Consider the following 25,964-nt stretch of genomic DNA (forward strand, 5'->3'; position numbering starts at 1 on the left):
TGAGCCACTATGCCTGTACCATAGTTTTATCTATCTGTTTAAAAATAAATATTGAAAGAATACATATGCAAATAAGTTTACATTTCTCTTTTTGTAATACATTGCTGCATTGTCTGGGTATTGACAATCAATTTGCATTCTGAAGCTACATGGCTAATGTTGAGTACTCACTGTGTGCGCCAGGCCCTGGGCTCAGTGCTCTACATGCATTTTTATTTCATTTAATTCTCTCCACAACCTGAGATAATATAGCCAACCCATTTTACAGAGTTGAAACTGAGGCTCAGAGACTTAAAGTTAAATGCCTGAGGTTGCAGTTGATAAGAGGCAGAGCTGGAATTGAAGCCTATGTGTGCCTGACAACCATTTCATGTTCCGATAGTAAGCTAGTCTGCTTCACAGACCATGGAATAGATGGTGCGTGCCTGCTAGGATGGACTAGGTATCACTGTAGGTAATAAACAGCCTCAAACAATGGAAATTTACAACACTGAAGGCTCTTTATCTGCTCATGCTGTATGTCCTCCATAGCTCTCCTGGGCTCTGTGCTCCACATCCCCTCATCTGCCACCAGAATAAAGAAGCAGCCTCCATATGGGACCTGTCAGCAGCTCTAGGAAATGAAGGAAGGGATGGCCAGTCCCAATGGCTCCCAACTCTTTTTGCCTTGAGGTGACATACTTTACTTCCACTCACATCTCCTGAGTCAAAGCAAATTCCATAGCTACCTCCACTTTCAAGGGGTCCAGAGGAGAACCTGAAATACTCGGTGGACTCCGTTAGGGCCACCATACAGTATCAGCCTGTGTGGGAGACTGTGGAGGGGCAGAGGAGGAGAGTGGAGAATTGATGGGAAATGACAGCAGGACTGTGTCACTGTACATTTGCTTAATCCTCTACCAGGTAGAGTTTTTCCCAGAGCTACACAAAAATCATCAGTGGCATGATCAAATGGCGTAAATTTCAGAAAAAGCAGTTTGTTCAGATGTGATCAGCAGTGAACTCAGGAATCAACTGAGTGGCATTGAGTCAGCAAATCTCTGACTGCCTCAGTTACCCCATATGATAGTGGTGAAGATGGGAGCATTGAGAGAGTTGATTTGGAAGGATATCAGGAGTGTGAACATTCAATATTTTAGTCCCTTAAGTTAAATACAGGCACTATCTTTCCTGCAAGTCCCCTTTTTCTTTCAGATTGCACAGGTGAGAATGCTCAGATTAGGGTTGGAGGTCATAAAATATTGGCTCCCACACCAACAGCTCCCCTGTGTCGTGCATGCATTCTGTGCATTTTCCTCTGCTAAACGCTGTCCCGAAACATCATGGGGCCTGATTCTTCCTCCTTGTTCCAATGGCCCTGGGTGACTCAAGTGCCCATTCAATGACCAGGACACAGAGGTCTTAGAGGGATGCTCCGTGAGACCCCAGGTGCCAGCCGCTGCCCTGTCAAAGTGTGAGGCAAGGGACAGGGCATCATCTGTGGGGGCAGTGGTCAGCCAGGCTTGGTGACTTTACTTGGTGGACAGATGATTCTACACCTGCCACTGCCTCTGTGCCTGTTTCTGCTACTGATGCTCCAGTGGCTGCCCCAGCATCCCAGACTAGGCCCAGTGCCACTGAAGACAGACCTGGCCCCTGGGGACCCAGGAGACCTACAGGACTCACTCAGCTGTCCCCAGGAGTCCTCAGACCCTCATTCTTATTAAAGACCTAAGAGCCCTTCCCCGTGGCCTTCCCTCAACAGCTGTAAATGATGATTTACTGCTGTTATTATCATTACTCTCTTTAGTGGCCAAGGACCTTCCAAGGTGCCAGCTCTGGAAGGAAAGATGTCCTTGGGAGGTGATGGCACTCAACACAGGTGCTCAACAGGTTGCTTCCTCCTATCCTCAGACAGTCTTTGACACAGCCATTGACACTCCCATTGTGAGGAAGAAAGCCAGCTGAGGGTTACACAGCTGGTCAGCAGCACAGCTGGTCTCAAATCTAAGGTGCCTGGCCCTGCCTCCATGAGGGACCTGCCTGCAAGGGAGGTTGACCCTGGCTTTGGGGAGCCTTTCTTGGGCTGCATGAATCACCTCCCCTGTTGGAGGCCCCAAACTCTGCTCATGTCTCATTCCTTGCCCTGTCTCTGCTTGGGCTATAATCAAGGTGAACCCAGCAACCCTTCATGGATATTGTGGTACTCTCTCCCATTCACTTTTGGGCTAATCTGACTTCAACACCCACTAACTTGGTCTCTCCTTTTACAACCAAGACAACCCAAATCGGGCTCTTTATGCAGGTGACAGCAGACGAATAGAATTGAATGCCATAGTTGTGTTATCCCTGTTTTCCGTTTTGCTTGTGTCTCAGGGTTGATTTTCTATTTATGGTAAAGGCATTTGCTTTCCATTTGTAGTATGAATAGAATATTTGCAGTTTATAATAACTTTATGTGATAGTAAATTGTAAGGAGATTTAAAGCAGCGGTTTTCAGCTGTGAGAGGCCTGAGTAAGTTTGCGCACGCTCTGTGTGATGAGGCAGAAGCAGGCCTTTGGGAAGTTTAGCTGAGGATGGGTCCAAGAAAGATAATGGACAGTGGGGATCTGATCTGCTCACCAGACCCCTGGGTCCTGCCCACCTGCTTGGCACTCCCCACCCATCACTCATAATGCTGCCAAACCCTCTGAGTATTGTGGCCAAATCCCACAGGAGAGAGGCTGAACTTTGTCTCTTGAAATACACAGACTCCTTCAACATGCCTAGGAGCTAAACCGTGAGAGTCAACTTGGTTTTCTCCCCCTCATTAGGGTTGAGAATTAAAAGTCCACCCTCACAGGAAGTAAGATAATATGGATAAGTGACATCAATACGCTGTTTCAGATGTTAACATTTCTAGGTGGGTTACAGGTGATTTGAGACCACACAACCTTGTGCCACACAGTGGAGTTCCCTGGCCAGAGGGAGACATTTGATTACCATGTTATGATCTTATCACTGGGTGTAAAGGCAGTCTTGTTTCATTTTGGGTTCTTCTGTTGATATCTTATAAGGGCACTTTGAATTTCCAAGCATATAATACTTTTTGGTTAGCTTTTAATTATTGACTTCTAGCACAATTCTGTGATCAGAAACCTGCTGTGTGATTGGATTTGTCTGAAATGTATGAAGATTTGCTTGATGAACAAAATAAGTTGGGTTAATTTTTGTAAATATACCATGCATGCTTAAAACCACTGTAGCTCCAACATTTGTTCCCAAGATACAGGATGATTGACAGAGGGCTCCATGGATGTGATGGAGATGGTTTTCTATTGGGACCTTCCGCATCCTTCTGATGTTTTGTTACTATGAATATGAATGGCTGAGAGGGAGCTGTGGAGCCTCGCCTCCCACTCTGCTTGTGTGTCAGGTTATTCCTGCCATCCTGCCATCATTTGTTTCTTATGTTTTGCAGCCAAGGCAGACCATGAGAAACCCTGGGAGCTCAGGAAGGAAGGAGCTGCCAATAAACAGGGACAGGGAGCTGGTGGGGAAGACCAGAAATCAGGTCTGTGAAGGTTCCAGAGAGGACCTGTCCTTGGGAAGTGTGTGGGGGACTGAGATGGGGGAGGGGCATTGGAGGACGCAGGTGCTCCGTGGAATGTCCACTGTGAGGTACCACATTCCGGAGCTGGGGATTGGTGGAGAGGGAGTATAAAGCCCAGGGTTGTTCAGGCAGTGCCAAACAGGAGAAGGTGTGGTGGAAACCAGAGCCCTGGTCTCCATCTAATTGCTCCTGAGCCTCCTGCTTTCTTGCCCCACGTGTTCTGTTGCTTCCCTGATAGACTTTCTCCCTGACTTGTAGCTGAACCTCCCACTAGCCGTTGAAGACTTAGTTTGAACCAGATCCTTTCCCAGACCCCGTCCTCCATGTGACCAACATCCCCCCTTCCCCTCCCATCCCTTCCCTCCCATCTCCCTCTCCAATTCCGATCCTACCCCATCTCCATCCCCTTCCCTCCCCCAGCCTTAAGCCATCCCCACCTCTGTCCTGGCCACCTCAGGGCACCCTGAGAGGACCAGGACATGCGGGTGCAGTGGCTGTTCTTTTGGCTCCTCCTGCTGGGGTTTCCCAGCCATCAATCCACCCATGTGAGTAGATACTGGACCCACGGGATTTCTTCCTTGTTATTGGGTAGTGTCATGCGGCAAACTACACAGTGCAGGCCTGTAATTTCAGTGCTTTGAGGGGTTAAGGTGGGCAGATCACCTGAGTCCAGGAGTTTAAGACTAGCCTGGACAGAGCCAAACCCCATTTCTCCAAAAGATTCCAAAAAAGATTAGTTGGATGCCTACTGCAATCTTGTCTCAAACAAAATGAACCAAAACAAAGTGAAATGTCATTTGAGTTTTGTGTCATCTGGTTTGATGACTTTTTAGAAACCTCTGCATCATTGGTGTCTTCTGCTCTGGGGGCTGCCTCTAGGGAGTCTGTGTCCTGTCAGTGTGATGGGGGCTGAGAAGCCCACCAGATGGAGAGGAAAGGGCTGCACCTGCTGGGAGGTTTGCAATGCAGGAGTCACTAGGAGTGACATGACCAGGATGTGAATGAGGATTGTATTGTCCTTTGTTTTGTAAAATGTGTATGGTGCAGATCATTGATTGACCCAAAGGAGAAAGGGTCTTAAAGTCTTTATGTTACCCAAATATAAAGAAATGACGGGCCAGGTGTGGCGGCTCACGCCTGTAATTGGGAGGCCGAGGCCAGTGGATCAGTTGAGGTCAGGAGTTCCAGACCAGCTTGACCAACATAGTGAAACCCTGTCCCTACTAAAAATATAAAAATTAGCCAGGCATGGTGGCAAGTGCCTGTAATACCAGCTAATCAGGAGGCTGAGGCAGGAGAATGGCTTGAACCCAGGTGGCAGAGGCTGCAGTGAGCTGAGATTGTGTCACCGCACTCTAGCCTGGGCAACTGAGTGGGACACTGTCAAAAAAAAATCACAAAAAAATTCTTTCTTTTTTTGATATAAAATGTCCCTCTTGTCTCCCAGGCTGGAGTGCAATGGCACGATCTTAGCTCACTGCAACCTCCGACACCTGAGGTTCAAGCAATTCTTCTGCCTCAGCCTCCTGAGTAGCTGGGATTCCAGGCATCTGCCACCACTCCTGACTAATTTGTGTATTTTTGGCAGAAATGAGGTTTCACCATGTTGGCCAGGCTGGTCTGGAACTCCTGACCTGAGGTGATCCGCTAGCCTCAGCCTCCCAAAGTGCTGGGATTATAGGCATGAGCCACTGTGCCTGGCCTTTTGTGATTTTTTTTTTTTTTTTAGATCATTACCTATTGTTAATGTTAATGTATTTTATGTGTGGCCTAAGAGAAGTTTCCTTCTTTTAATATTGTCCAGGGAAGCCAAAAAATTGGATATCCCTGCTTTATGTCAAGAAAAAAAGACACTCTACATTTGAAATGCCTAAAAACACTACCAGCCATGCAAAAAACATGAGACTGGTAACTTCCAATCTTTCTTGAAGCAGTGGAATCCCCTGGTGATATCTGAGGGGCGTGGTTACCTCTTGGAGGAGGTTGATGGTTTCTAAAGATTATTATTTTTTACTGAAATATTGTAAATGTTATTGACCTTTTCATTATTTCAACTATTATTATTCCAGGTGATCAGTTTTCTACTAGATTATTTGTATCCTGGGCATGACTTTCTTGGCATTCTGTGGATTATTATCACTATTGTGTTTCTGGGAGTTTCTACAGTTGGCCTTTTCCTCTGAAAAATTAGCTTCTGTGTGAGTATACTAACTTCCTGTAGAGGTATACTTGTAATCACAAATAAGAAGAAATTATTTAAAACAATTCATGGTTCTGGACTTTATTATTAATATTGGGTTTTACCAAAAACATCAGGGAAATGATTTATTAGCATAAGAATTATAAAAATATCTGCCATTTACATTATGAAAATTAAATAGGTTGGTTTTTGTTTAATAGAATGTCAACAGAGCTTTGGGTCAAAAATAATTTTTTTTTTAACCTTTGTGCTCTTTATCAGAAATGCAGTATGAAGTTTTGGCACTTAAATAGGAAATTCTGTCTAAACTTTTCTGCTTTATAATTCTATTGTATGGCTGGAAGGAAAGCTTTTACTTTCCTCTCTAAAGGTTCACTGTAGAAATGAACTAACAACAGACAGCTTAACAGGAGAAGAAAAACATAGAACAGGCATAAACATGGGAACCAGGTGAAAAATGAGACTGCAAGAAGGGTCAGGTCAGATGCTTGATGCTTAAAGAACACCCTCTTTTCAGGAGAGAGGGTGATAGATGGAGATGGAGGCAACTTAGAGGGGGAGTAAGTGATTTTTAGGGGAAATGAAAGATCCCAAGGAACAAACAGTTGGCCTGAGACAAAGCTCCTCTGAGATCATAGGGAAGAGGCGACAAACTGCAGGAAGGTGAAGGGCAGAGCTGCACTGCCTCTCGTGTTGCAGAGAAAGCCCCAGAGAATCTGTTGGAACTGCCCTTCAGAGAATCAATAAAAAGTGTATCTGGGCAGGGTCATTTGAAATGATGTCACTCAAAGTGCATGTTCCTGGTTGCAGGTGGAGAGAGATCAGTATGTCCAAAGTCTGTACTTGATAGGAATTTGGCTGCTAAGTTGTGCCACCATTTGAGCCTTTTTGTCCGTTGGGTAAATTGAGCTGTACATTTTCTCTTGCTGTTCGTGACAGTAAAAATGTGGTTGTCTGGGGGCTGACCCTCCTTCAGAACAATGATCCAAGAAAAAAGCACTAATCCCACAATGCTATATTTAAGGGAAGAGGAAGTATGTTTTATTTTTACAACCTAGATAATTACCTACCATTCAGGACCGCCTTTCAAGATATGTAGAAAACAGAAAATAGATGAGTTATTAAGATATCTAGGCACATTTAACAGTCTCTCCTTTTTTTTTTTTTTTTTTTTTAAACAGAGTCTCAGTCTCTGGCCTCGGCTGGAGTGCAGTGGCACAATCTCAGCCCATTGCAACCTCTGCCTCCCAGGTTCCAGTGAGTCTCCTGCCCCAGCCTCCCAAGTAGCTTGAATTACAAGCGTGCACCACCATGCCCAGCTAATTTTGTATTTATGGTAGAGACAGGATTTCACCATTTTTGCCAGGCTGGTCTTGAACTCTGAACTCACTTGATCCACCCACCTCAGGCTACCGAAGTACTGGGATTACAGGTGTGAGCCGCCATGCCCTGCCGAATTTAACAGTCTCTACCCCACTTAGTCCTGAACAGAGAATTGTTAATATAAATTGGGGGAAGTTTTCTTTTTTTTTTTTTTTTTGACAGAGTCTGGCTCTGTCACCCAGACTGGAGTTATAATGGTGTGATCTTGGCTCACTGCAACCTCTACCTCCTGGATTTAAGTGATTCTCCTGCCTCAGCAGGAACGACAGGCGGTCGACATCACAACCAGCTAATTTTTGTATTTTTAGTAGAGGTGGGGTTTCAGCATGTTTGCCAGGCTGGTCTCAAACTCCCAATCTCAAGTGATCCATCTGCCTCAGCGTCTCAAGGTGCTGGGGTTACAAGCATGAACCACCATGTCCAGGGAGGGGATGTTTTTTAATGTACCACTTCTGATTTTAATTTGTATTACCTGGGAGTTAAAATCTGAAAAATCGGATTCTACAAAGAACTTGAAAGATGTTCTTTCAGGCTGGGCGTGGTGGCTTTTTTAGATGGCCCCTTCTGCAAGAAAGGCTCTTGACCACTGGGTAAGTTTTGTTTGTTTATTTGTTTTCCTTGCTTTGGGGCATAGTCAGCCAGGTCAGTACATGGATGTATTTTTCTCCCCACAGCTCTGTGCTCAAGCCTTGGATAGGGAGATGGCAGAGAGGAAGGCTGCCTACAAGCAGCACAGGTAGGTCATTGTGATGGATTTTTTTTCTTTTTGAGCTGGAGTCTGGCTCTGTTGCTCAGAGTGGAGTGCAGTGGTGCAATCTCAGCTTATTGCAACCTCCACCTCCTAGGTTCAAGTAATTCTCTGCCTCAGGCTCCTGAGTAGATGGAATTAAAAACATGTGCCACTATGCCTGACTAATTTTGTATTTTTAGTAGAGACAGTTTCTCCATGTTGATCAGGCTTCTCTCAAACTCCTGACCTTAGGTGATCCACCCACCTCAGCCTCCCAAAGTGCTGGGATTGCAGGCATGAGTCATCTCACCCAGTTGTGATGGTCATTTTTAAGGATTTTTTTTTTTTTTAAGATGAAGCTTTGAGTGTCTAGTAAAGAACGTGGTGTTTTAATTCTTCTTCAAGTCAATTCTTTCTCTGTCTTCTGGATGGAAAATGAGGAAAAAGCAGAGAGTGCCAGAGAGACACATGAGTGAGGAGCCAGCCCAGAAATGCCTGGGCCTAGAGAACCCTTTCTGCGAAGGCAGCTGCTTACTTTGTGCTGCACAGTCCACACACCCTGCTTCTCCTTTTGGAGGTGAGGTCTCAGGTGGGGTAATTGTTATGTTTCCTGGAAACAGTTTCAAGCACTTATGAAGAGAAAAGTTGTCCCGCTGGGTGGCAGGATCCCATTTTTCTCAGGTGCCCTAGATGAATGGCTCTTGGCTGGTCCCCTGTGAATGGTGGAGCTCAGGCCCCTCCACTGACTGTGGACATTGCCCCACCCTGACGTCTTGGTTACTTTTAACTGTAAAGATGAGCCTGCAAGGCAAATGGGCCAGCTCCCCTTCCCACCTTGAGTCAGTGTGAAGGCTTTATTTTTCTTTCACTTGAGAAAAGTAACAACAATAGCATTTTAGAATGGGAGCTGAAAGTGCTGATGAGAGCAGAGATTTTCACGCAATGTCTTCATGGATCAATAAAGCAGTACCATGAGATCTGCTTTAAGAAAAGAAGCATTTATTAGCACTCTTTAGAACTTCCTTCATTGTTTTTGCTTGTTTAAATTGTTTATTGTGAATTATATCACTGCTTTAGTAAGCTAAATTTCTATGTAATCTTACTCCTCTAACATTTGAAGTGTGACCCTAAAACTTTCCAGTTGATTTCTTTCTTTTCCTTCCCTCCCTCCCTCCCTCCCTCCCTCCCTTCCTTCCTTCCTCCCTCCCTCCCTTCCTTCTTCCTTTTTTTTCTCTTTCTTTCTTTTCTTTTTGAAAACCTTGCCCTGTCACCCAGGCTGAAGTACAGTGGCACAATTTTTGCTCACTACAACCTCCACCTCCCGGGTTCAAGCAAACCTCCTGCCTCAGCCTCCCAAGTAGCTGGGACTACATGCACCTGCCACTATGCCTGGAAAATTTTTTCTTTTTGTATTTTTAGTAGAGACAGAATTTTACCATATTGGCCAGGCTTGTCTCTGACTCTTGACCTTAAGTGATCTGCCCACCTCAGCCTTCCAAAGTGCTGGGATTACAAGTGTGAGCCACTGCACCCAGCCTCCATTTAGCTTCTGTAGCTCTGACCTTCTCTCATGACTGTTAGTCTCTTTGTGTTCATTTCTGTTCATAATTATTGACAATGCCTGGTGAGATATGCTGGTTAGATTCACTGTGAATCCACAGAATTTTAAATGCCCCTATAGCTTGAAGGAAAGGATCAGTGCTGCTCCTGTCCTGGGCCTATAGACGTTCTTCCCATCCATGGCTGTTTCTATTTTAATTTTGAGTCTGTGCTCACATGATGGGTGATTTCCTTTGATATGTACTGGGAACCCCTGATTTAAAGCTCATTTCCAGCTGGTTAGAGCCCGACCTGTCCACAGCCTGTTGAGAGATAAGAAAACCCCTGGACCAGGGCTCTGCGGTATCTTCCTCAAGGCTGAGGCCCAGAGGGTTTCAGGGTCCTCTGAGGCATCTGGTCAATAAACCCTGTGCCTCTGGTAAGAGACCTGAGTGTGGCAAAGAGAGTGAGATGGCAGTGGAGGGTGTGGAGGGTTTTGTATTCTGTACAGAACATGCAAGCCAGACTTAGCCCCATTCCCTTCTCTGGCCCTCAGCAGATTCAGGACCTCATTTGGTTCCCATGAGGAACAGCAGCTGCATCCCAACTGAAAACGCAGAGAAGACAAAGGTAAATGCTGGGGTCATTTTCACTCTGCCTGTATCAGGACACTGTAGTCTTTTCCTCCATCGCCCTCTCCTGGCCTGGCTTCTGCTCCGTGGGTTCTGTGATACCTTTTCTGTCTGGACTTTTTCAGAAGGAAAATCTTCCCCATAAGCTTTCGGCTTCTCCATTCCCAGCTAGTTATCTTGAGTGGCACCTCCAGAAGCCATAAGTGCTTAGGGACTGAGGGCTGAAGGGCTTTTACTGTTCTGTTTCCAGAAATAACACGAGGAATGCTGCTGACCTCCACTGCTCTAGGTCTCATGGCCCAGTGAACTCTGACTGATTTCTTTTACTCAAGATGTTGTGGGGTCTATTTCTCAAATATATACGATTTTTAAATATTTTGCTGTGATTTTGTTTGTTTTCTTCTGTAAAGTAGGTGATTAACATTTGAAATATCTGCTGTATTCCCAGAAGTGATGAAAGTGAAAACTCATTAATCCAACATTAATATGTGCTTTGTGCAATTCTGAATGATCTTCGACAAGGACAATTCCATAGTTCATCACAGTCCCATTCCTGTTGGGAACTGTGTTGTGCAAAAACGCCTTCACCCCCCTTTGGTGGTGCCCCTGATCTAATACTCTAAGTGTCAGAGTTTCCATATTTGTAACAGAAAATATGCCTCGACTGTGAGTTAGTGAAAGTGAATGTAACCTATTACCCACAGCGACAATTCCCATCGAAGGCCTTAAATGATGCTCAGCTATGCTGGTTCTCGTGTGTCCTCTGTACCTTCAACAGCTGTCAAGTCCTATGATGACACATGATGGGAACTGTACACTTGAAATCAAACACATTTCTAAAACTTGCTTTTTTTCAGAATTCCCACCTCATTTTTCCATAGACAAAAGTATTCTTTGTGTCATAATGCACTTAAAATTTGTATTACCTGGGAGTTAAAAGAAATGTTCTAGCCATGCCTAACTGACTTCTGTATGTTGATTGTTCTGTCAGAAAACCCTCTCCCAGTTCTCCTGCATGTCTTCAGGAGTCCAGATTTCCCCAGAGCCATTTGTGCTCACAGGTGGCACTCACAGAGTGAAGAAGACCATTTGTCAAGAAGGGAAGAAGAGGGGAAATGAGAGGGTTCTGCAAGGAGAGCTGAAATCAACTTCCACTCTGCCTCCTGCAAGCTGTGTGACCCTGGGCACATGCTCTCCTTCCTCAGGGAGCTTCTGTTTTCTTAGCAGGGTGGTCACACTGACTTGTAGAGTTCTGACAATCAGAGACAGAACATAAAAGGCCTGGTGAACGTCCTCCAAAAAGAAGCTACAACACATGTGTGGACAATGGGCTTTTCATGCCTCTCTTACTCACTGTTTATCTGATGCAAGGAGCATGCTCTGGTGATGGGGGTGAGGGAGGAATGAGGATAGATATAGAAACTCCTATGTCTGAAACATGCTTCTTCCTTACTGTGTTATGACTCTGTCTTCCCTGGGGCAGGCCCCCAGCCTGCCTACATTTGCAGACAGACAGTGGCATGTGGAGAAAACACTTTGTCCCAATGAGTTTTCTTCACTCCCCAGTTGTCGGTGGTACTTAGTGGAAGGGTGACTTCTTGACACTAATGCTGCTATTTTGAAACCTGGAGGATGGAAAGGTGCAAAAAACTATCAGCAGCAACATAAGGTGCAGACTGTGTTGTTGGTGGTGGTTCTGTCCGTCAAATTAATGTTTCAAAACATTTCCTCCTTCTGCCTGCAGGTTAACATGGCTGCAGCACAGCATCATCGTTGCTCAGGATTGCCCTACTCACCCTACCTCATGGATGACCCTTCAAGAACCACTGATGAGTTGCCGGCCACCTCCTCCATCTGGGTGTCACCTGAGAGCTCAAACATTCCCATCAGCTAAAGGTGTTCTGGGACTTCTGACAACTCCTTGACTCCAGTGTCCACTAGGACCTCAGCCACCTTCTCCAGCTGATAATTTTTGGGACCACAGACACCTACACATGAATGTCTTCTGGCACCTCTACCACCTTCTGCAGCCGATGATTTTCTGAGCCCATACACACTCCACCCGAGTGTCTTCTGGTACCTCTGCCACCTACAGATGATGATTTTTCGAGATCACAGACAACTACACACAAGTGTCTTCTGTTACCTCTACCACCTTTAAACAGTGATTTTCTGAGTCCATAAAAACTCCACCTGAGTGTCTTCTGGTACCTCTACCATCTTCTCCAGATGATGATCTTTAAAGACCACAGACACCACCACTCGAGGGTCTGCTGGCACCTCTGCCACCTCCTCCAGATGATAATCTTTTCAGACCACAGACACCACCACTCAGGGGTCTTCTGGTACCTATACCATCGTCTCCAGCTGATGATTTTCTGAGACCACACACACCTTCCATCCAGTGTCCTCTGGGACCTCACTCAACCACTTTCTCCAACTGATATTTTTTTTAGATTACAGGCAGCTCCACCATTTTAGTATCCCCTGGGACCTCAACTACCTATTTCAATAGAGTGTCTTCTGGTATCTCTTCACCTTCTTGATGATTTTCCAAGACCACAGACACCTCTACCTGAGTGTACTCTAGTACCTCTACCACCATCTTCAGCTGAAGATTTTCTAAGACCCAACACACCTCAACCTGAGTGTCCTCTGTTATCTCTACCGCCATCTCCAGCGGAAGGTGTTCCAGGATCTCACACACCTCCACTTGAGTGTTCTCTGATATTTCTACCACCATCTCAAGCTGATTTTCTGAGACCACACACCTCCACCCGAGTGTAATCTGTTACCTGTAGCACCTTCTTCAGCTAATGATTTTCTGAGACCACAGGCAACTCCACCACTTGAGTGTTTTCTGGGACCTCAACCTCCTATTTCACTCACGTATCCTCTAGGACTTCAACCATCTACTTTACTTGAGTGTCCTGTGCCACCTCAACCATCTCCAAGTGAAGATTCTCTGGGACCACAGTCACCTCCTCCAGTTAAGTGCTTTCTGGTATCTCCATCTTCTCCAGCTGGTGATCTTCTGAAACCACAGACACCTCCAGCAATTGAGTGTCCTCTGGGACCTCCTTCATGTCTTCCGGCTGTTTGTTTTGTGGGACCTCCATCACCTCCTCCAGCTGCATCGCCTATGGGACTTCATCCACCTCATCCAGCTGTCTGTCCTTAGGTACCTCAACCACCTCATCCTGCTATCTGTCCTGGGGGACCCCATACACCTCATTCAGGTGTCTGTCCTGTGGAACCCCATCCACCTCATTCAGGTGTCCTGGGGGACTTCAACCACCTCATCCAGCTGTCTGTCCTGGGGGACCTCATCTACCTTATCCAGGTTTCTGTCCTGTGGGACTGCATCAACCACATTCATCTGTCTGTCCTGGGGGACCCCATTCACCTCATATACCTGTCTGTCCTGGGGACCTTATTCACCTCATCCATGTGTCTGTCCTGGGGGACCTTATCCACCTCATCCAGGTGTCTGTCCTGGGGCACCTCCTCTTCTTCCTCCAGCAGTGTGGCCTCTGGGACCTCAGCCTAATTCTCTACTTAGTGGCCACTGGAACCTTGGCCACCTTCTCTACCTTGGTGGCCTCTGGCCCCTTAGCTACCACCTTCACATGAGTGGCCTCTGGAACCTCAGCCACCTTCTCTACCTTGGTGGCCTCCCTTAGCTATCACTTTAAAATGAGTCTTCTCTAGTACCTAAATAATCTACTCATGACCTCTCAGCCCTCAGCCACCTCCTTCACCTAGGTCTTCTCTAGTACTTCAGCGAACTCCTTCGCTTGGCTGACCTGCTGTCTCAACCAACACTCAATCTTCACCTGAGTGTCCTCTTGGACTTCAGCCCCCTCCTCTAGTCATGTGGCCTCTGAGACCTTGACCAAGACCTCTAAATGCACCACTTGATGTGTTGATTTGAACAGTATAATTTGTAAAAAAAAAAAAAAAAAAAAAAAAAAAGACCATCTCTTCTTTTTTTGAGTGAAGAGAAAGAAATGTCACAGATGGTACTGCAGGGCTTTGCAGTACAAGGGTAACACTGGCTGAGATCCTGGTCACTTTTCTCAAGTTTCTGAGAGTACGCAGTCGGTTGCATTATTTCTTCTTCATGAGCTTGGCAGCAGGTATCTCTTGTAGATAAAGAGATTTTTATTTCTTGTGGGGACAGATTTTCACTGTGTCACCCAGCCTGGAATGCAGTGGTGCAATCCTGGCTCAGTGCAACCTCCATCTCCAGGGTTCAGGTGATCCTCCCACCTTGGCCTCCAGAGGAGTAGCTGGGACTACAGTCACACACCACCATGTTTGGCTCTTTTTTTAAATTTATTTTTTCTTTTTTGTGAGACAGAGTCTCACTCTTTTGCCAGGCTGTAGTGGAGTGGTGCCATCTTGGCTCGCTGCAACCTCTGCCTCTTAGGTTCAAGCAATTCTCCTGCCTCAGCCTCCAGTAGCTGGGACTACAGGTGCATGTCGCCATGCCCAACTCATTTTTTATATTTTTTAGTAGAGACAGGGTTTCACCATGTTGGCCAGGACAGACTTGATCTATTGATCTCGTGATCTGCCTGCTTTGGCCTCCCAAAGTGCTGGGATTACATGCATGAGCCACAGTGCTTGGTCTTTTTTTTTTTTTTTTTTTTTTTTTTTGAGATGGAGTCTTACTTTGTTACCCATGCTGGAGTGCAGTGGTGCGATCTCAGATCTCGCTCACTGCAACCTCCACCTCCCAGGTTCAAGTGATTCTTCTGCCTCAGCCTCCTGAGTAGCAGAGACTACAGGTGCATACCACCACACCTGGCTAATGTTTGTATTTTTAGTAGAGACAAGGTTTCACCATATTGGCCAGGCTGGTCTCAAGCTCCTAACCTCAGGTGACCCACCCACCTCAGCCTCCCAAAGTGCTGGGATTACAGGTGTGAGCCACCATGCCCATCTCTCTCTCTCTCTCTCTCTTTTACCTTTTTGTAGAGACCATGTTTCACCATGTTGCCCAGGCTGGTCTCAAACTTCTGGACTCATGCCATCTGCCAACCTAGGCCTTCCAAAGTGCTGAGATTACAGGCATGAGCCACCAGCCCAGCCAGAGATTGTTTATAGAAGCCAGAAATACCAGTTTTACAGGCGTGCATAGAATCTGGGCCATATGGCCATCTCTGTGAGGGATGAGACCTGCCCCTGACTTGCAGGGCATCCTGTGTCCTCCAGCAGAGAGATCCACACCAAAGGGCACAAAGCTTGTGACCACCCACAGTGGAAGCACAAGTGAGGGGATCCAGGGTGTAAAAGAAAGAAACTGAATCTCCTGGGAATAAACAGGAAGCTGTGGAAGAGAAGGCTGAAGTGGGTTGGTGTTACTTGGGGGTTTGTGTAACTCAGGTGGAGCTGGAAGGCTCCTGGCTGGGCAAGAAGTATAAGCAGGAGCATGAAGGCTGTGTGAGGGCCCCACAGAGCTGCTGTGCAAGAGCTCAGATGGCCAGGTGTACACAGGGAATTATGCCCTCAGCACTTCCTCATTGTCTTACTGCCCTGAGTCCATTATCTTTAGGAATGATGATTCTTTCCCTGGGTGTGTGAAGGCTCTGGAATGAATGAATGAATGCCTAGAGCTCTGGGAAATTTAACTTGGTTCTCAAGGGACCCTGTCTCCCCTAGTTTTTCTGGCCCCAGGAGACTAACAATGAGGATGGATCTGGTTTACTGGAGCTGTGGCCTTCGCCTTCAGAATCAGCCCCCTGCGACTCCCAGCTTTTCCTCTCCCAACCTTGGCCTGCAAAATCCTTCCCCTTCACTGTGTCCCTGCTTCCTGAGCCCAGACACCAATTCTCCTTGGGGCTCAGAGCCCCACCTTTCTGAGAAATGAGCTGGGACTGATGTGGTTTTGAGGTCAGGGTGAGGACAAGGAGATCAAGTCCACAAGGAAAGCATCTTGCGAAATAGCTGCTAAAGGGAGAGCCTCATCCCTCCTGCTGATTAAATGAAAATATTCCCACTCAGAAGATCAGCAAAAGATGTTCATTGAAGTTTACTAACCTTAGGATGTAACAGCTCAGGCCCTGGGATTTCCAATCTGTGTTTCAAAAGATAAAGATAGCCTCTGTCTCCAAGATTAAAATTCAGATTCTTATGAGATGAAGAAATTATAGGAATACATACACAGTTAAACTCTGAGATCTATATCTGCGATCTGTAGATAATTATTCTTCATGACATACAGACACATATGCAGCCACACATGGAAGTATTCAGTAGGGGCACAGGTATTTTATAGAAGACAAAATGTATATTGGGCAAAAAAAGATCACATGGAAATAAACAAAAAAAAATTTTTTTCACTATGAAAATGCTTTAATAATGGTGTCTGTACAGCATGGGACATGGACAGGGAAAACAGCAAGTGCACACACAGAGGCACAGGCCAGAGGACAGGCTGGGAGTGAATAAAGAGTTCACACCGCTTCTCTGCTTTCCCCAGTGACTGGAGGCTCTAGGCCACCTCCTTCTCAAACTCACCCTCCTCCTCAGCTGTGGTGTCCTGGTACTGTTAGTATTTGAATACCAGGTAATTCATGTTGCTCTTGGCCTTGGTGAACTCCATCTTGTCCAGGCCCTTGCCCGTGTAACAGTGCAGGAAGGTCTTGTGCGGAAACATGGCTGTGAACTGCTCCGAGATGCGCTAGAACAGCTCCTGGATGGCCCTGCTGTTGCCAATGAAGGTGGCAGACATTTTTAGCCCTCAGGGTGGGATGTCACAGACAGCCATTTTCTCATTGTTGGGGATCCACTCAACAAAGTAGCTGCTGTTCTTGTTTTGGACATTAAGCATTTGCTTATCCACCCCCTTCATGGACATGTGGCCCCTAAACATGGCCATGGTGGGGGTCGCAGGCCACCATCATGTTCTTGGCCTGGTGGGTGAGCTCGGGCATTGTCAGGGCCCGGGATTGCTGGCTTCCCTGGCTGGTCAGCGGGGCAAAGCTGGGCATGAAGAAGTGCCGGTGAGGGAATGGGACCATATTCACAGCGTGTTTCTGCAGGTCAGAATTGAGCTGGTCTGGGAAGCACAGGCAGGTCGTGACCCCACTCATGGTGGCAGACACCAGGTGGTTCAGGTTACCATAGGTGAGCATAGCAGTTTTAGGGTTCTGAAGCAGATGTCATAGAGAGCTTCATTATCAATGCAGTAGGTCTCGTCTGTGTTTCCTATGAGCTAGTGTATAGGGAGGGTGGCATTGTAGGGCTCCACCACCATGTCTGACACCTTGGGTAAGGGCACCACAGTGAACGTGTTCATGATCCTGTCTGGGTACTCCTCCCAGATCTTGTTGATGAGGAGGGTACCCATCTCAGACCCAGTCCCCCTACCCAGGGGGGCCTGGCCACTTGGCTGCTTTGTGTTTTTTAGTATAGTCCTGAATTCAATATGCTGTTTCTTAATTTTATGTTCAGATACCTTTGTGTTAGCTACTATATTCCTAACAAATGTTTCTTTTATTTATTTAAAATGTTTAGATTAATAGAGGGCTGGGTGAGGTGGCTCACGCCTGTAATCCCAACACTTTGGGAAGCCGAGGTGGGTGGACCACAAGATCAGGAGTCCAAGACCAGCCTGACCAACATGGTGAAACCATGTCTCTACTAAAAATACAAAAATTGGCTGGGTGTGGTGGCATATGCCTGTAATCCCAGCTACTCAGGAGGCTGAGACAGGAGACTGCTTCCACCGGGGAGGTGGAGGTTGCAGTGAATCGAGATTGTGCCTTCAGAGGTGTTGGGGTCAAATATAAACACTCTCTGGCTCCTGTGGGGCCTTGTAAGTGGGTTAAGAAAGACTGTTCCAAGAGTGGGTATGTCAATTATTGATGAAAGGGAAGGGAGGATAAAGGAAAAGTTGAACAAATTAAATCCTAGGTTAATTTAGAGTTATTCTGAGTTCTGTGAAATCAGTTCAACTTTCAGTAAGCAGTAACCCTCTTGACAAAAAATAAAATAAATAAACGAAAGGAATAATTCCAAATTATGATGTTTGATGATAAAGCACAACTATTTGCTATTACCCCTTCCACAAAAAAATGAAACAATTTGGGAAGACATCCCAAGATATTCAGAAAGAACAAGGCAAGGTAAGTGCTGTGATTTGAATGCCTCCAAAACTCATGTTGAAATTTGCCATTGTAATGGCATTAAGAGGTGAGACCTGGCCAGGCACGGTGGCTCATGTCTGTAATCCCAGCACTTTGGATGGTTGAGGTGGGTGGATCACCTGAGGTCAGGAATTTAAGAATAGCCTGGCCAACTAAAAACACAAAAGTTACCTGGTCGTGGTCTCGGGCACCTGTAATCCCAGCTACTTGGGTGGCTGAGGCAGCAGAATCACTTGAATCCTGGAGGCGGAGTTTGCAGTTAGCAGAGATTGTGCCATTTCACTCCAGCCTGGGCAATAAGAGCAAAACTCCATATAAAAGAAAACAAAAAGAATAAAAGGTAAGGCCTTTAAGAGTTGATTAGGTCATGAGGCCTCTTCCCTTGTGAATGGACGAATGTTGGTATCTGGAGAGTACCTTGGGTTACCCAGGGTGTGGGCTTCTGATAAAAGGGTACGTTCAGTTTCCATCCACTCTCTGTGTCCTGTGAGCGCCTCCCCTCTGCTATGGTATGGCACTGCAAGAAGGCCCTCACAAGTTGTGGCCCCTTGATCCTAGACTCCTCAGCCTCCAGAACCATGAGCCAAAGAAACTTCTATTCTTTTTATCTTTTTTTTTTTTTTTTTTTTTTTTGGGGGGTGAAGTCTCACTCTGTCACCCAGGCTGGAGTGCAGTGGCACGATCTTGGTTCATTGCAACCTCCTCCTCCTGGCTTCAAGTGATTCTCCTGACTCAGACTCCTGAGTAGCTGAGATTACAGGTATGTGCCAGCATGCCCAGCTAATTTTTGTATCTTTAATAGAGAAGGGGTTTCACCTTGTTGGTCAGGCTGTCTTGAACTTCTGACCTTGTGATATGCCCACCTCGGCCTTTCAAAGTGCTGGGATTACAGGCATGAGCCACCGCGCTCGGCCTTAAACTTCTATTCTTTATAAATCACCTAGTGTGTGGTATCTGTTATAGCAGCAGAAAACAAAAAAGCATTTAGATGTTTTAATCTTATTTAATAAACACAACCTGAGTCACATGTAGAAGACATTCTTCCTTCTCAGGATCCTACAACTGCCCTATAATCAGTAGAAAAGGAGACACCCAAGATTTTTGTTTGCACCTTTATTCAGGCCCCACTGAAGGACCTTCAGAGGTGTTGGGGTCTAATATATACAGTCTCTGGCTCCTCCTATGCTCTGTTGGGCCTAGCAAGTGGGTTAGGAAAGACTGTTCCAAGAGTGGGTATGTTAAGCAACAAAAGTATGTCCTGGCCTGGCACAGTGGCTCAAGCCTGTAATTCCAGCACTCTGGGAGGCCGAGGTGGGCAGATCACCTGAGGCCAAGAGTCTGAGACCAGCCTGGCCAACATGGTGAAACTCTGCCTTAACTAAAATACAAAAATTAGCTGGGCATGGTAGCACGACCCTGTAATCCCAGCTACTCTGAAAGCTGACACAGGAGACTCGCTTGAACCTGGAGACAGAGGTTGCAGTGAGATGAGATCATATCACTGTATACCACTCCAGCCTGGGCAACAGAGTGAGACTCCATCTAAAAAAAAAAAAAAGAAAAAAAGGAGGCCAGGCACGGTGGCTTGGCTTGGCCAGGTTCAGTGGCTCACTCCTGTAATCCCAGCACTTTGGGAAGCAGAGGTGGGTAGATTTCTTGAACTCAGGAGTTCGAGACCAGTCTGGGCAAGCAATATGGTGAAACCCCATCTCTGCAAAAAAAGACAAAAATTAGCTGGGCTTGGTGGCATGTGACTGTAGTCCCAGCTACTTGGGAGGCTGAGGTGGAATGATCACTTGAGATCGGGAGGCAGAGATTGCAGTGAGCTGAGATTGCGCCACTGCACTCCAGCCTGGGTGACAGAGAGCATGTCTCAAAAACAAAAAAATACAGAAGAGAAAGTTCAGAAACAAACCCAAGAATATAAAGGGGAGTGCTTTTGGGTGCGGGATATTCTGTATCTTGACTGTTGTGCTAGTGTCACAATTACGTACATTTGACAAAAACTCATTGTACACTTCAAATGGGTATATACTATTCTGTGAAAATTAGACTGTAACAAATTGTTTTTCACTTTTTAAAAAGACTTCTTAAGAAATAAAAATAGTATTAGGAACTACTTTACTTTCCTAAACCCATGACATATCACATAGATAATCCTAAACCTATGACATATCACATAGATAAAATTAGGTTCAGAAAGTAAAAATGAGCTCAGCATGAGAAAGTGAAAAAATCTGCCCTCTCATTCATCTGGCTGGAATTTATAAGTCAATGTTATTCATGATACCATTCTGCCATGCAAAGCATTGTGAACATTTGGTGTGTTATATCACACTGCCTTTGTTTGTTTGTTTATTTGTTTTTGAGACCTAGTCTGGCTCTGTTGCCCAGGCTGGAGCACAGTGTTGCAATCTTTGATCACTACAACCTCTGCCTACTGAGTAGATGGGACTGCAGTCGCCTGCCACCATGCCTGGCTAATTTTTAAATTTTTAATAGAGACAGGGTTTCACCATGTTGGTCAGGCTGGTCTCGAATTCCTGACCTCAGGTAATCCACCTGTCCAGCCTCCCAAAAATCTTATGCTGAGATTACAGACATGAGCCACTGCGCATGTGAATAGTGTTCCTTTTTTTTTTTTTAAAAAAATCAACTTAGTTCTCTTTTTCAGATTTTCTTCATGAAATGACTTGTATAAAGAAAAATGCAGGCCAGGCGTGGTGGCTCATGCCTGTAATCCTAGTACTTTGGGAGGCAGAGAGGGGTGGATCATTAGAGGTCAGGAGTTTGAGACTAGCTTGGCTAACATGGTGAAATGCTGTCTCTACTAAAAATACAAAAAATTAGCCAGCGGTGGTCGTGCCCTGGAATCCCAGCTACTCCAGAGGCTGAGGCAGGAGAATTGTTTGTACCTGGGAGGCAGAGGTTGCAGTGAGCCCAGATCGTGCCACTGCACTGGGCGACAGAGCAAGACTTCATTTCAGGTTTCGGGACAGAAAAAAAAAAAAAAAAAAAAAAAAAAACGTAAGAAACTTTTTTTTAATTTAGATGGAGTCTCCCTTTGTTGCTAGGCTGGAGTGCAGTGACCAGATCTTGGCTCATTGCAACCTCTGCCTCCTGGGTTCAAGCAATTCTCCTGCCTCAGCCTCCTGAGTAGCTGGGATTACAGGCACATGTTACCAACCCAGCTAATTTTTTGTGTTTTTAGTAGAGATGGGGTTTCACCATGTTAGCCAGGATGGTGTCTATCTCCTGACCTCATGATCTGCCCGTCCCGGCCTCCCAAAGTGCTGGGATTACAGGCATGAGCCATCACACCCGGCCCCTTATGTTTTTAAAAACAACTTTATTGAAATAGAGTTTATATAGCATACAACTTCCCCATTTAAGGCATCCAATTCACTGGCTTTTAGTATATTCACAAATCCTTTCTTTTTGTGTGTATGCACCACACTTTCCTGTCCATTCATCTGTTGATGGATACTTAGGTTGATTTCGTATTTCAGCTGTTGTGAATAGTGCTGCAATAAAAATGGGAGTGCAGATGTGTGTTTGATATACTGAGTTTCTTTCTCATGGGCATGTACCCAGCAGTGTGATTGCTGAATCATATGGTAGTTCTATTTTCAGTTTCTTGAGGAACGTCCATACAGTTTTCCATAGTGGATAGACTATTTTACATTCTCATCAAGAGTATTTGAGTGCTCCTGTTTCTCTGTGTCCCTTCCGCATTTGTTGTTTTCTGACTTTCTGATAATTGGCATGTTAGTTGAGGCTAGGTGATATTTTACTGTGGTTTTGATGTGAATTTCTGTGATGATTAGTGATGTTAAACATGTTTGCATTTACCTGTTGGCCATTTGTATGTCATCTCTTGGAAAATATCTGTTGAGATCTATTGTCCTTTCTTTCTTTTTACTTCCTCTAACATGGATCATAGGAAACAACTTTTTTTTCAATGCTGTTGTTGCAGAATGGGGGTGTGGGGGTTAGTGGGGCATGGGAGCCACAGTAGGGGCACTGCTGGAGTCTCATTCTGTCACCCAGGCTGGAGTGCCATGGCATGATCTCAGCTTGCTGCCACGTTCACCTCCCAGGTTCAAGCAATTCTCTTGCCTCAGCCTCCCTAGTAGCTGGGGATTACAGGCACCTGCTACCATCCCTGGCTTATTATTTGTATTTTAGTAGAGACAGGGTTTCACTATGTTGACCAGGCTTGTCTAGAACTCTTGACCTCAAGTAACCTGCCTGCCTTGGCCTCCCAAAGTGCTGGGACTACAGGCATCAGCTGCTACACCTGGTCCACCTTGTTTATTTTGAATTTTAATTAAAAAAATTTTTTTTTCTGTGCAGAAGCTCTTTAGCTTGATGTAACCCTATTTATCAAATTTTGCTTTGTTGCCTGTGCTTTTGAGGTCTTACTAAACAAATCTTTGCCTAGACCAGTGTTCTAAAACATTTCCCCAATGTTTGTTTTCTTCTAGTAGTTTAGTAGATTCCTATTTATTTATTTATTTATTTATTTTTAGATGAAGTCTCACTCTGTCACCCAGGCTGGAGAGCAATGGCTGGATCTCAGCTCCACCCTCTGGGTTCAAGCAATTCTCCTGCCTCACTCAGCCTCTCTAGTAGTTGGGATTACAGGCGACTATTACACACCTGGACATTTTTTTTTTTTTTAAGATGTAGTTTCACTCTTGTTTCCCAGGCTGGAGTGCAATGTTGTGATCTCGGCTTGCCACAACATCTGCCTCCTGGGTTCAAGTGATTCTCTTGCCCCTGCCTCCTGATTAGCTGGGTTTACAGGCATGCACCACCACGCCCGGCTAATTTTTTATATTTTTTTGAGTAGAGACAGGGTTTCTCCATGCTAATCAACCTGGCCTTGAATACCCAACCTCAGGTGATCTGCCTGCCTCGGCCTCCCAAAGTGCTGGGATTACAGGGGTGAGCTACTGCACCCAGCAATTTTTGTATTTTTAGTAGAGGCAGGTTTTTTCTATGTTGGCCAGGATAGTCTTTCACACCTGAGCTCAGGCAATTCGTCCACCTCCACCTGGGCTGGGATTTAGTTATGAGCTACCATGCCCGGCCTGTAGTTTTTTACATGTAAGTTTTAAATTAATTTTGATTTGATTTTTTTCAAAGATGAAGTCTTGCTCTGTTGCCCAGGTTAGAGTGCAGTGGTATGGTCTTGGCTCACTGCAACCTCTGCCTCTCGGGTTCAAGCAATTCTCTTGCCTCAGCCTCCCAAGTAGCTGGGATTATAGGTGCCTGCCAACACACCTGGCTATTTTTTTTGTATTTTTAGTAGAGACGGGGTTTCACCATGTTGGCCAGACTGGTCTCAAACTCCTGACCTCATGATCCACCCACCTAGGCCTCCCAAAGTGCTGAGATTACAGGGATGAGCCACCATGCCCGGGCTCCTTGATTTTTATATATGGTGAAGCATGGGGGTCTAGTTTTATTCTTCACATGTAGGTATCTCTCATTTTCCCAGCACCACTTATTCAAGACACCGTCTGTTCCCCAAGGTATGTTCTTGGTGCCTTGGTGAAGAATGTGTTGGCTCTAAATGCATGGATTCATTTCTGGGTTCTTTATTGTGTTCCATTGGCCCATGAAATCCTTCCTTTCCAATATTATAGTCAATACTTTCCCGTTTCCATCCGGTCAACCTTGCTGTGTTTGAGCCAAGCAGGGCTGGTAGAACCCAGAACTTGATGTGGATTGGGGAGGCCAGAGTCTCTCTAGGCTGCTTAAGAAATGTGCACTCAGATCCTTGGTCTGCAGGGAGGACCAAATCCTCATCGATGGCCCCACAAAAACACTTTTAGGGAAACCACAGTGTGAAACAGCTTGAGAAATACAATCTGTGTCAGATACATTTCCTCACACTCATGATTGCGCGACTGGGACGCCTTAGCAGGAGGAGCCAGAAGAGCACCCTCTTCACTTGCGTGTCCAGGTCCCGTTTGGGTCACCAAGGGCATGAGGCTGGAACAAGGACATCTGGGATGGGACAGGTTATGGTCAGGGGCTGTGGGGCTGGTGGGCTCTGGGCAGTGGGGGTGGTGGTGTTAGTGACAGGTCTGGGGCAGGGCAGAGATCAGGAGGTACAGCATTCCAGCAGGGTTCAGAGACAGGTCAGTAGGTTGGCAGACACAGGAGCAGGTGGCCTGGGACTCAGAGGAGCAGTTGGCATTGGAGGAGAAGGGCGCAGTTTTCCTCTAGTCTTCCTCTGTTTGGTGCTGCATTAGCACCCCACTGCACCCCCAACCCTGTCTCTCCCCTGCCCTCACTCCTTGAGCCTTAGAACCCCTTCTTTATCCACAGTACACATCTTCTTTTTTTGGAGGGGTGGGTGGGGAGTGGGTCAGAGTCTTACTCTTGCCCAGGCTGGAGTGCTGTGGCGCAATCTAAGTTCACTGCAACTTGGACCTACCAGGTTAGAGCAACTCTCCTGCCTCAGCCTCCCAAGTAGCTGGGATTAGTGGCACAAACCACCACAACTGGCTAATATTTGTATTTTTAGTAGAGACGGGGTTTTGCCATGTTGGCTAGGCTGGTCTCCAACTCCTGACATTAGGTTATCTGCCCGCCTTGGTCTCCCAAAGTGCTGGGAATATAAGTGTGAGCCACCACACTGGCAGCAACGTGCACCTTCTTAAGGACAGTTCCTTTCTGGATCATTCATAAGGTTCTGATGTCTAATCCTTCCTAACCCAGCTCACTATCCCTCCCTCCACCCCTGCCCTCCATTCTGCCTCACTTTCTCCTTTCCTGATTCCCACCATTTCCCACAATCAGTCCTGGTCTCAGATTCCCGCCCTTCAGGTTCCAGTGTTCTTGGGTCCTCCCTCTCCCCTGATCCTCTCTGATTATGGGTGGGGGGTCAGCAGAATTACAGCCAGCCTTTATTGGAGTCCTGGGGCTGGATTCTGCAGTGTCACTGCACCTTCGCGTTTCTGCTCTTTCAGCTGCTTCATGCTCTTCATGCTGTAACCCGCCAGCCGATGCTGAACTCTCAGGTGAAGGCCTCTCCTTCTCCACTGCTGCTTCTCCATCTCCATCTCTCCATCTTCTGCTCCTGGCCTTCCCTGGCAAGGGACCCGAGCTCTGAGCTCTTGCCCTTTTCCAGGACACCGTCCTGCTCCTCCTTGTCACACCGGGCAGTGGCTGTAGGCTCCTTCTCCAGCTGTAGCAGGCCTGGGCGGCCTGGGTCAGCGTGGCAGGGCAGAGAGTGCAGTCCCCGCCCCGGGGTGGCAGTGGCAGGTGCAGTGCGTGTGGCGCCACCTGTGGGCTGATGTGGGCGCTGCCTGGAGGTTGGTTGACGCCCCCTGTAGGCTGGTGTGGGCGCCGCCTGGAGGTGCTGTGGCGCTCGTTGGTGCCCTGTGCCCCGCCTGGGACTTCCTCGCTGGTCGCTGCTGCCCTCTTCGGGGGCGGCGGGGCAGGGGTTCCACTTGGCAGTGTCTTCTCGTGAGGCACCGTCCCTTCTCCAAGAACGCAACGGTGCCGCCAGGGAGGCTGCTGCTGCCCAGGTCGCCATATTCCCCTCGGGGGCTGGACGGGCTCTGGCCTTAGGCCGCTCACCCGTTTCCAGCGCCGCTGCCTCTCCCTTCCCAAGGCCCGGAGAAGGTGATGGAGCGACCTCCAGGCACCTCCAGGCACCTCCAGGCACCGGGCGGCCGCGGCTCCCCCAGCAGCGGGCGGGGCAGAGGAGAAAGATGCAAGGAAGCAGAAGGT

At 46.7% G+C, this 25,964-nt stretch overlaps 1 protein-coding gene, 1 long non-coding RNA gene and 1 pseudogene across 3 annotated transcripts; 2 read left to right on the forward strand and 1 right to left on the reverse strand.

Annotated features, from left to right (window-relative positions):
• On the forward strand, nt 1-6,200 carry LOC116530375. Its single transcript, XR_004259962.1, has 2 exons — nt 1-3,533; nt 5,642-6,200. It is a non-coding gene; the product is annotated as an uncharacterized LOC116530375 (long non-coding RNA).
• A 1,285-nt stretch (nt 6,201-7,485) lies between these two features.
• Nucleotides 7,486-14,002, forward strand: LOC116530394 (nuclear pore complex-interacting protein family member B3-like). The gene is made up of 5 exons (XM_032248463.1): nt 7,486-7,745; nt 7,830-7,891; nt 9,984-11,945; nt 12,355-12,401; nt 12,538-14,002. Exons 3-5 carry the CDS (start codon nt 11,768-11,770, stop codon nt 12,841-12,843), a joined length of 531 nt encoding a protein of 176 aa, XP_032104354.1. The 5' UTR covers nt 7,486-7,745; nt 7,830-7,891; nt 9,984-11,767; the 3' UTR covers nt 12,844-14,002.
• A 2,392-nt stretch (nt 14,003-16,394) lies between these two features.
• LOC116530371 lies at nt 16,395-17,567 on the reverse strand (annotated as a pseudogene). Its single transcript, XR_004259961.1, has one exon. The product of XR_004259961.1 is annotated as a tubulin beta-4B chain-like (transcript).
• Nucleotides 17,568-25,964: the final 8,397 nt, after the last annotated feature.

Source organism: Sapajus apella, unplaced genomic scaffold (assembly GCF_009761245.1).
Source record: "Sapajus apella isolate SASKATOON/1434 unplaced genomic scaffold, GSC_monkey_1.0 scaffold66, whole genome shotgun sequence".
NCBI classification, from domain to species: domain Eukaryota; kingdom Metazoa; phylum Chordata; class Mammalia; order Primates; family Cebidae; genus Sapajus; species Sapajus apella.

Excerpts from the sequence above, each read along its gene's own strand:
- LOC116530394 (XM_032248463.1), top strand. The coding sequence starts at position 11,768 with ATGTTTCAAAACATTTCCTCCTTCTGCCTGCAGGTTAACATGGCTGCA. Across the intron at positions 11,946-12,354 it reads GAGCTCAAACATTCCCATCA|ATGATAATCTTTTCAGACCA; the intron begins GCTAAAGGTGTT and ends CACCTCCTCCAG. Across the intron at positions 12,402-12,537 it reads CACCACTCAGGGGTCTTCTG|TATCCCCTGGGACCTCAACT; the intron begins GTACCTATACCA and ends CCACCATTTTAG.